This window comes from Leuciscus leuciscus (genome assembly GCF_965113295.1).
Source record: "Leuciscus leuciscus genome assembly, chromosome: 5".
Taxonomy (NCBI): domain Eukaryota; kingdom Metazoa; phylum Chordata; class Actinopteri; order Cypriniformes; family Leuciscidae; genus Leuciscus; species Leuciscus leuciscus.
Genome location: NC_138729.1, coordinates 28648588 through 28660184, shown reverse-complemented (window position 1 = coordinate 28660184; position 11597 = coordinate 28648588). Strand labels below are relative to the sequence as shown.

General features: G+C 36.7%; 1 protein-coding gene and 1 long non-coding RNA gene across 7 annotated transcripts in view; both read left to right on the top strand.

Annotated features, from left to right (window-relative positions):
* klhl13 (kelch-like family member 13) overlaps positions 1-11597 on the top strand; it is a 63150-nt gene that overhangs the window by 1980 nt on the left and 49573 nt on the right. The window contains exons 1-2 of one of the 6 annotated variants that reach the window (XM_082169151.1): positions 545-774; positions 5575-5664. In XM_082169151.1, coding sequence (XP_082025277.1) covers positions 5600-5664 — 65 coding nt within the window. In that variant the 5' untranslated portion in view covers positions 545-774; positions 5575-5599. Of the gene's footprint in view, positions 1-544; positions 775-5574; positions 5665-11597 lie in introns of those variants that run through there. The other 5 variants (XM_082169152.1, XM_082169154.1, XM_082169156.1 and 2 more) reach the window with 5 other exon arrangements.
* On the top strand, positions 5693-9811 carry LOC309498461. The gene is made up of 2 exons (XR_014205956.1): positions 5693-6412; positions 6499-9811. It is a non-coding gene; the product is annotated as an uncharacterized lncRNA (long non-coding RNA).

The following is an 11597-nucleotide window of genomic DNA, read 5'->3' as shown; positions in this document are numbered from 1 at the left end:
ACAGACAGACAGACAGACAGACAGACAGACAGACAGACAGACAGACAGACATATAGCTTTTGTGATTCCTCTTTTTATCCACTGGAGAGTGCAGTAGGCTTGGGTCAGTAAAATTCTGTCTCACAGATCTGTGTTACTGTTTGTTTGTTGTTTAAAGACACAACATGTTAATATATACAAATATAAAACGAGTATATTCAACAGATATTGTGGACCTCATTCCTCTTTAATGCTTATGGCGCTGATACATTACATTTTCAGTTATCACAATATAGTACAGTAAAGCAATTAATTTGAATAATTAAATTTTGTTTTTTATATATATATATATATATATATATATATATATATATATAAATTCGTCAATTGCATATATATATAATATAATATATATACAGTTGACTAATTTGATATAAAGGTGCCATGTTACATTCTCTTATCTTGAATATGATAAACAATACAGTGATGTCATGCTGAACAGTTCTTCATAATATACATTGATATTTATACTGCACTGTCCAATTACATCCCGAATATAGACGAATCGACCAATCGCTACGCGTATCCCTGCGCCATGAACTTCTTTTGGTAACGGAAGTTTTTAGTGTCAAGACTTGATTGACATGGACATAGACCAATCAGCTACGAGTACGGCACGTATTCCCTTGAGGCTTCAGCCAATGAAAAACGGGAGAGGAGGGGCTTTGTGAGGTCCATGAGTAGAGTGGATTTGGGGGTTTAAGAAGAAAACAAGAATAAATTCCAGAGGTTGTGGTAAGTCGAAATGGCTTTTAAAAGTTTATTTGTTTAGTATTCTATTTGGCAAACTGACATATCAGTGGCATATGCGTAAAGATACACAACATTCCATACGAAAAGTAGCTTGTTGTCAGCTGAAGCTAAATGTAGCAGCAGCAGAGACAGAGCCTCGAATAGGGAGCCATGCTTCAGGTTTGGTCCTTTCTTCAAAAGAGCTGAGCTATGCTTTCAAGAACGGACAAAACCAGAGGCACGGCTACAGTCACAGCTCCGGTTCTGTCGCTGTACTGGTGTCAGCGCGGGAATATGGCTTGTTCTGTGTGCGGTTAGTGTGTTAGTTAGTTCCCACATAAACGTGAGCCGACATGTCGCCAAGAGTCTCTTCCACAACCCCAAACTCTGTGTCTGAACTAACAAACAAGTACTACAAACACAACGCTCAGACTAAACGAAGTGCTCCTAACAAACAGATGTCTAGTTTCTGTTCATTTATTGCCACTATGATGATCTAGTTGCTGCTTTGGCAGGACCCCTGCTGTTCTGTTGAAGACAGACAGAGACTGAGGGCTGTTTTCCTTTTGTGTTGGGCTTCACTTTCTAACACACATTTCCATTTTCTTTGTGCTGTTGCTTTAAACCGACTCGCTAAAAGAAAAAGCCCACTTAGGAAGTTCAGAAATGTCACTTTGTTTTAAAGGTGTATGTGATTCAGTATGTTAGCTTACTCAAGTTTAAGTATTTGTTTGGTTGTCTACACCAGACTGGAGTCAATATAGCAACCAAACTGAGAAAATAAGGACAATCTAACCAGCAGCTTTTGATAATTTCTTAACTAATTTTCATATCTTCAGATACTCAGTCCGGCTGTCAGAGTGTGACAAAAGTTGAGCTCAATTATTAAGAGCGTGATTCGGAGCAGCTGGGGGCTGAAAGGGCCACCATGTGCTCATATGCCATGACAACAGTAACATAATACTAATGGCTAAAAACAAGCCCTTCTACCAGGGGCCTCCGGCTGAAACCTTATTTTAGCATATGTCCTGTGTATTGTCCTGGCAGTGTCATTTGTTGCTTTTTTTTAAGGTTGTTGTTGCTGTGAGGAAGCACATTGTTTGACATGACTAAAGGCATTGGGTTTTTTTTTTTTTAACTAAAGCTGTTCAATGGTGTGTATTGTTTATATTTGCCTCAGATGCAAACACATAGCCAGTAACAGAACTATGAATACACATTTATGGGTCCTGTGACTACAGTTCCACTCTGCTTGATGGGTGGGAGAGGCACGCTTGTTTTTAAGATATAGTTACAACACAAATTCCCTAATGTAATTCCTCATTTAATTTTTTACCTCAGTTTCAGCTTTTGAAAATTTTGTTTCTGAAATAATACTTGGACCGCTTTTTTTATTTTTATTGTTCATCAAGAAGATTATATTATAATCAAGCCTGTGACTTTTATAAAATGTACTTTACATATTTAAACAGTTCATTGTGTGTTTGTGGAAATGGGCAGCTTACCTTATTGGGATGGGATCCTTAAAGATAAGAGGGATCATTTAGATTAGAAAGCAGGTGAGGGCTGTGGAAAGACTGTGTGAGATGAAGCATGTAGTTCAACCTGAAATCTCTCCTCTTTCTTAAGATGAGGCTGATATGTGGTGGGTTGTGGTTGTGGGCTGTGGTTTAGCACATAGTGTAGTACTGTGTCAGAAACACACATTTTGGTGACACACTCTTATAGTGCTTTACAAGATTCAGAGCATGTTTTAATAGTTGTATGACCTATTTAAGGATGTATGCTTCATTTATGAAGATAGATCAGTCATGGAAAAGGTTAAAATGGCAGCTTGCTATGCACCAGTATTGATTTTTCATATTGAATTTGACAAGGGTTATAAGGGGTCTGATTCCATGTTTAATCCAGCATTGATTTCCAACCTTACGTTCAATTCTGAATAATGTAACAAACAACACAGTACTTTACAGATTAAGAATAGCGTCTAATCAGAGAGAAGGGAAGTTGGTCAGGGTGATATGAAATGCACAGTTTGTTTTCATTTTCCCAGCTGTCAACAGAGTCATAAAGAATCTTATGCCTTTTCCTTTTGACAGTCCAGACAGATTGTTTCAGAGATCAGATGACCTGCAGATTTGAACATTTTAGAAAATGGTGATTAATTAAGTACTACATAGAGTGACTGTGTACTCAATTTACTTCAAAGGTTATTTTATTGTCCAGCTTTGAAAGCCTGACACAGTTTTAAAAACAAATTAAAGTGTGTGTGACAGAGTCAAACTGTTAGTTCTTTAAGGGGCAGTTTCCCGGACAGAGATTAAGCCTAGTCCGACCTAGACTAAAATGACCCTTTATACCAGATTAACAGAAATCTGCTTTCTCTCTTTTCTGTCATGGTTTTAAATAGGGCTGCACAATATTGAAGAAAAATGCGATAACTCATTAAATAACGCGATATTCGATATGCGATACGATAATGCTTAAAGTGTGTAAAATAAATTTTAATTATCTTTAAAATAAAAAATGATATAACCTACATACGTGTTTCACATTCTTTTTGTGACAAGAAAACATCCCTACAGCTTCTGAAAGTGAACAGCAGTGTTTTACTGTAGCATAAGAAGTGTTATTTTAACATCATTGTAAACCACGGGGTTTAGGGTTTCAGGTTATCCTACATTGTTTATTTAACAACAGAAACTGAATAATCAAATGTAAAAATAAAACACTGCTTAGTTTTCACTGTATGAATTAAATATATTATTCTTATTAAAGCTACAATAGTTATTCAGCCAAGAGCAATGAGTGATTTTTCTCTTTATCTTTTGTTCATGACCCCAGTTATTGCAAGCCGATGCGATATGCATATCGCGATACATTTGCGATATTTCGATATATTGTGCAGCCTTAGTTTTAAATGGTCCTAGACTTAGTCTAGTCCAGAGTAAGCTGATTTCCAGGAGGAAGACTAGAGCTACTCCAGGAGCTTTCTCGGTCCATTCCACGTTTTATAGGCAACCTCTGTCATTCTAATTTAGTACAGTTGGTTTTAAATTAATCTTGTTTATTTTAGCTCAGGATGCCATAGTCCAGGTGTTAGTAATCTGTACTTAATCGGTGTTTCAGAAATACCTTTTTTAAAAACCATGATTAACTATTCTAGATTAAAGCCTATTCCTGTTTTACTTTAAACCCTGTCCTGGGGGAACCGTCCCTAAAAGTCTATAAAGAGATGTGCTAAACTCAAACATCTCGTAGTGTAGTAAGGTGGAGGTTGTTTGGCGCAGCTTATCCTTGTTCTTCTTTGACCTGTGTCTGTTGCTAAGACACAGTGGTTGCCACGGCAATGAGCAGAACTGAAGTGCTGAAATTCTTTCCATGGTGCGGTGCCTTCAAAAGTGTTCATCCTTGTGGCCTGGACAGGGTGACTTATTTACTCTAACATGCTTCAGGGAGTCTGGAACACCAAATGTGAATTGAACAGATGTCACTAGTGTTCAATGATAGAAGGAAGATGGTGTTTTGCTGCTTTTTTTCATGTATAAGTGTCTATTTTTCAAGCTCATAATAACTCATTGAGGTTTCTAGAGCAGGTCTGACATGTGGAAAATGTTCAGTTCCTTTACACACCTATGAGTTGTGTAGTACAGATTCCAGGTAGGCTACAGGTTGTCGTAGATTTTTCAACTTGAATAGCGTTGCGTGTTAAAAAAAATTTGTGTGAATTTGGTTTGACTCAACTGCTATTGATGGATCTCAGTGACGGACTTGCAGAAACACAGAAAGGAACTCATTTAGCAGGGTTTTATGAGCCCAAAAAAGATCCTCTTCTGCTGCTTTTAGTGTGACCTCACATGTTTTCTTACAGCGGTTTGCTTTTTGGCCCTTGAGCTTCACCTTCTCGTTGAGTAAAGCTGTTAAACAACACTCCAGCTGGTCATTGACGGTGTTGGAGGATGAGATGCTCACATCTGTAGTGAGTGTGTCTGTACAGAGGTTGCATTCAGCATCTGCTGCTCAGCTTTGTTTCTTTATCTGTGAGTTGAGAGAGGACTGTGTGAAGTGGCTGATGATGGTGTGTTATGTGATGATTTTCTTTTCTGTCTCTTGATCAGATGGGAGGGGGGTGGACTGGGAGACAATGCCCCAAAATATGAGCAGCTAAATATTAATAGAAATGCCATATGCTGTTCTCCCACAAATACTCACCGAGACGGAGGCAATAAAGGGAATGGCTAAAATGAAAAAATGGATATTATTTTTAAAATTGGCTAAAGATTGCATTCAATAGTGTTTAATTATTAGGGCATTTAAGCCATTAGTCGACTAGTCGCACATTTAGGCCTATATAAATGTAATTACTTAAATATATACTGAGACTGAGGAGAATACTAAACCATAATGAGTGTTTTATAGCCTATATATAGGTGTTATGCTCAAGCGCACGCATATAAAGCATGCCGCAAAGCATCGGCAAAAGTAATGATTATGAATGTGTCGGAAAAAATAGACATTTTAATTATTTATTAATAAGCTAGTGTTTTCTGAGTCAGTGTCGGCTGCAAAGTTGACGATGTTGATTCGCCGCCACCTCCTCATTTTAGTGAACACGCCTTTAGAGAAATGCAGAGAGTATTTCTTTTCGATTTGAATTGGTTCATTTAAAAGACATTTCAAGCCTATACGCTGAGTTTCGGTTCATTTTTGCCTATTAAAAAATTCTATTAAACTAGATCTTGTCCTTGTCTTGATTATTTCCATAACTCATGATGTTCTTGTCATTCTGCTGATGTTTCAAAGGTGTTCTGGGGTTTTGTGCCTGGGCATGGACCACCCTGTGCATAGAGGAGACACCATGTCCATCGGACTACACGACAGGTACTGTGCAATGTATGTCATTTCTTTCTTCTTTACACACACACACACACACACACACACACACACACACACACACACACACACACACACACACACACACTCGTACTTCACGTTCTCTCTCCGTCTCGCCTGTACAGAGACACATAAGTTCTCTCCTGCCTGGAGAGAGAGTAAATCTGTAGATCTGTTTCTGTCATGAACACATTATACACACATGTTCTGAAGTGTCTCAATTCTCTCTCGCTCTCACACACCCCTCCACCAGTCTAATGTGAGCTGTCATCATGGAGGACATTGCTAAAACTGTGACATCCGTCCTGCTGTGTGTGTGTCGTCTCGGGTTCAGACTGAACTTTTCTTTTTCTTTCAGATTCTATAATATAGACTAGTTCTGTGTTTTTGATGTCACGTACTGGTACTAAGCTACCTGATTCCTCACTTTAACTGTGCCCTTCAGTCAGCTTGTGTGTTCACGCACTAGGGGTGCAGTGTTTCAAGTTTGTCTTTGTATCTCTATTCTGTCGTCTGAGTTTCAGTTCACTCTAAAGCCCTATTCGGACGGGACTAGTTTTCTAAACGACGTTTGAGTTACAATTCTTATCAACCTACGTCTGTGATTTCATGTACGGATTCGGACGGGACTAACATCTCCGTGTTTATTACCTAGGTAGGAGTGTCTGTGTTTTACATGTGGGCATTGCAGAAGATCACGTGTTCAGAATGCGTGGATTGCGTATGGTCATATGTATTTTGAAATTAAGTACTTTTAAAATTAAGTACTTTGAAATATAAAGTAAAACGTCCTAACGTATTTAGTGTTTTGTAAACATTTTATAAAAATTGTAGTATAAAAAAACTAAACATACATTTATCATCATGATTTTACAGAACTGGGTTCTTATAATAAACCCACTGGAATAAAAAGTTTTAACTCATATAATTTACACGTTATGTAATTAAGTGCAGAAATGAAAGTAATCTTACCTGAAACTGATATTACAGTAGCCAATCTTAACAGTTTACGTGATTTGGCTCTTCTGGTTGATTTCATTTTTTTATTTCTTCGCAGTGTACCGAAGACATCTACATCCATTATCGGTGTGCAAAAAGTAGAAACTTGAATACCGGCGCCATAGCGAGAGATTATACGGTAGTTCAGGTTGACCAAAACACACAAGAAAAAGCGTTTTGGAAAAAAACATTTTCGGCAATCACAGACATTCGCATTCGGACGGGATTAGATTTCTCTGAGGACCGCCGAGTTTGACGAAAAACAGTAGGTAATTCTGGAATTTTTACTGAGGTTGTGTGAGAAAAAGACAGACATGGCAGATTCGGACAGGATTAAAATCTCAAAGTACGTCTGTGAAACAGAAATTTCTCTAATGTCCCCCTGTGAAACTAGTCCCGTCCGAATAGGGCTTATGAGGGAGGCACGATTTGGAATCAGTTGAAGCCAATACCAATAACTTATATTTTAATATGATCTGTTTGCTGGCATACATTTTCAAAAAGACTTTGCTTTTTTTCCAGAGTGGCCCAAGTGTTTTTTTCTTTTAAACTATCCAATCAGTGTGGAAGCCCATTTTTGCCTTAGTAAATAAAATGAAAAGGTAATTGTGATTTTATATATTTGACAATTGCTACTTATTTTCTAGTAATTGCAACTATATATCTTGCATTATGACTTTACTCGCAATTAATTTATTTCTTAGTATAAAGTTTCAATTTTTTTCAAATTTTTTTTATGTTGAGGCTGCCTAAAAAGGGCTTCCATAAATCATAAATACTCTCTGCCTGTGAATCATTTTGCCACGGTCATGTTTGTTGACATCCAATAGAGTGCCACAGGAATGAGTCCTAAAACCTGGAAATGAGTTTGCATTTTTGCACTTCCACTTCCATTGTCCCGAAGTCAATGAGTTTTTTGAATGGATATTTGGTTAAATCCCTGAAATAAGGTCTGTGGATAACACAAGCTCAAGATATTTTTAGTTTTATTCTATAATATAAAATAAATAATTCACTACTCATGAGTCGTGATTCTTTTACATGTCTTTAAAAAGAAAGTAGCTAAAAAGTGTCTAAATGAGGCTATAGCTGCTGTCGGGAACATTAAAAGTCATCACTCCAAACAGAAAAACTCTCTCACTAGTCGGCTTTTACAGCCTTGTTGTGTTTATATTTGCATTCTTGCATACTTCTCTAACTCCAACTTTCCATATTTTCTGCTCTAATCCAAAAGCTATTGGAAAAATCCTATTTTTATCAAAGGAACAAGGGTGATGCTTACTTCCGAGCTGACTTGTAAACATACATCACCCCTGCAACACTCTATTTTCTGATGTGCATTTGAAATGTTGATCTTAGCAACTGTAAGAGCTGTCTTTAAGCGATATGCTTCAGCAAAATGTGTTCTCTCTTGTTTTTGGATTTATCTTTAGAGTCTGTGATGCTGAACCTCCAAAACTGCTATTTATTCTGTTATTAATCTTATCGTTCGTGAGTGACAAATATATCAAATGGGGTTTTGTCAGACTCGTGCTGAGACGAGTGAGGCTGAGAGAGGGCATATGTGCACAATTGTTTCTATCACACTCTTCTGTTACATTAAGGAAACTATTTAGATCTGTATTTGTATCTTTTGTTGTTTAATTCATTGTTACACCCATTTGCAATCTAGTTAGCTTAGCTATACTGGGGGTGGGTGATATGACCAAAATCTAATATCACAATATGAGTAATTTTATTTCAACTCAAGATAACGATATGTATCAAGACGCGATATAGATATAATGAAATAGACCTACCTGAAAAACTTAATGATATTAAGTAGCACTACAAATAAGAAATACTACACTCTTAAAAATAAAGGTGGTTTTTCACAGTAATGCCATAGAAGAACAATTTCTTGGTTCCCCATATAACCTTTTAGTGAACAGTTCTTAAAAGAACCATGTTTTTGTAATGTGAAGAACATTATAATAATCTAAAGAACCCTTGTTCATTATAAAGAACCTTTTGTGCAATGGAATATGGGCGATTTAATACATGTGTATTTGATCATTCAGTTTCAAAGAACTCCATACTCACACTCTTTATGAGCAGCGGCTTTATGTGCGTGCGTTTCCGGTGTGTTCGTTTAGAAACCATCTCTTAGTGCGCACTGCACATATATTGAAGTGATTTATTTTTATTTTTATTTTTTTTAACAGCAAGTCTTAAAAATGTATTCAAATGATAAGCTTTCGTGATGCACGGCGACATCATGTGAGCGTGACCACAGTAGAGGCAATGGTCTCAAAATCGATCTATCGTCAACTATCGTGACTACTGGTATATCGCCTACCCATAAGCTATACAGATAAATGCTTTTGAAAATAGACATTGTAGGACATGAGATCAATCCGGTTACAAAAGCATATCAAACAGTGTTTTTTGTTTTGTTTTTTTTACTCCAAATATACACACATTCATTTTTTTACACTCTCACTAACTATGTGGTGTCATACTAACTCACTGACTAGTTCTCACTCGCACATATGATGCACATATGATACAAACATGTGTCATGGCAGGCAGATGACTGAGATTTGTGTTCTATACAGTCATGCCTGATTGTTTGCTGTCTGTGATGGGTAAATCACAGCAGAATTACACCATGAGTTCAGATCACTATAAACACTAAACACTCAATTAAACAGCACAGCTCCTGAAGTGAGCGCAGCATGTTGGCTGGATTCTTCTATATTGTTTAACAGGAAAACAAAGGCAACTGTGAATTTCATCGATCTGAGTCGACCTGCCGCCTGCTGAAATGTTACACGCACTGGCCTCGTTTTGTGTCTTCAGATGCCAAGTTGGCACTTAAGGGCCGAGCGTGTGGGCATGTGGATTTGTGATGACTCAGACCCTTGAGATCATCGGACTAAGATTCAGTCAGCTGGTGTGTAGGACAGTATTGACAGGGCTATTTCTGTGTTCTGTTGGAGGGATGATTTATGAGACTTGTAGCCAATAAACAGGCTCTCTTATGGGTCTTTTTAAGACATGTACAGTGCCCCCAAAACTATTCGGTTGCTTAAGCTACATTTAAACACATGTCTTAGCATTGTATAATAAAATATAAAGGTGGCGTTTATTTTAAAGAAATGGACACTACCGTTCTAAAGTCCTGGGGCTTATATGATAATAAATGTTTCTTAAGCATCAAATCAGCATATCAGAATGATTTCTGAAGGATCATGTCACACTGGACTGTCATGTTACATGACTGGAGTAATGATGCTGAAAATACAGTTTTGCCAATAAATTACATTTTAAATTAAAATAGAAAAGGTTTTTGTTTGTAAGAAATATTTCACAATATTACTTTTCCAACTGTATTTTTGATTAAATAAATGCAGCCCTGGTGAACATAAGACTTTTCAAAAACATAATACTGACCCTAAAATTTTGTGTACGGTAGTGTTGTTCAAACAAAATTTCACAAAAAGTTTGTTAGATTTTTAAATGATGAAACAATAAGATGTATATGGGCAATTTGTTATTTGTCAACTGTTAGTGGATCATGTTTATTTTGAATGTGCAAGGACACCAGTGTGTACGAGGTGGGTAGAGTATCCAAAAACTGTACTCAAGTAAAAGTACAAGTACTTATAGAAATATTTTCTCAAAGTAAAAGTAATAATCTTAATAGTTACTTGAGTAAGAGTAAAAAGTATCAAGTATCCAATTAAAAAACTACTCAAGTAGCTAGTTACTTCGGATCATATATAGGCCTATGTATGTATAAAATGTATATGTGTAGTGTATATATGTATATGATATTATTACAAGATATTTACATACATTTAGATATTTTTTATTTAAATTACTATTATTATCATAATTAGGGTATCTTTGCAACAAAAACAGAAGAGACAAGCATTTTTTCTGCCATCTGTAGCCCGAAAATCATTGCCTGTCCTTTGATTTGTAATAGTAATTTATACAACTACATTATTAGACAATGTCGAAATAAAGTGAATCTGCAGAGTTTTGCATTTAAAGGCAGGGAACCATTGACAGAGAAGAGTTAAAACTCTTCACATGTGCTTACGCTCATGACCGCTACTGAACATCTGAACACAAACAACAATCAAATGCACATTGACGGATCCTCTTCCGTCTGTTCTCCAAAATGTAATCAAATGTATATTTCTGCAAGCATGTTTAAACTGGTTAACTGTGTCTAAGGCAGGCAAAGGCATTCATTTTCAAGACGAGTTCGCACGCCACTGCGCTATACACACAAACTACCGCGGGATGGCGGGTGTTCATTTCATAAACTGTGAACAATGGTAGCTTATTTAATCTATTAATTAAGGTATATGTCCACAAAACTGGTAATGGCATACGTTGTAGTAGTGCTATCGTGGCATAATAATCTGTTTGGTTGTAAAATACATCTGCCTGTTACGACTCCGTGTGTGAAACCGCTTCAGACATTTCAGTGCGTGAAGGAAACTTAACAAATCATTCAAACTGATTTGCGAACCAATTTAGACACATCTGCCAACTTGTTTGATGAAGTCTTTGAACAGAATTGACTCAAAAGAGTGATTCATTTGTGAATTGAGCATCGCTCAAGCCCAGAAAAAAGATACTGTGCGCTTGGAATAAACTACGCATTTAACAACATGTATTGCATTAAAATAAAGTAACGAGAGGAACGTTGCCCAACATAACGAAGTAAAAGTACAGTTTTTTTCATTAGAAATGTACTCGAGTTAAAGTACCCACATTTAAATCTAATCTACTCTTAAAAGTAAAAAATTTCCAAAAAAAAACAGAAGGAAATGTACTTCGTTACTACCCACCACTAACTTCATGCATCCACTAACAAATCACCTTGACAAAATTTGCTCAGAAAAGGTAGATCTTAGAAAACACCTACTATCTTT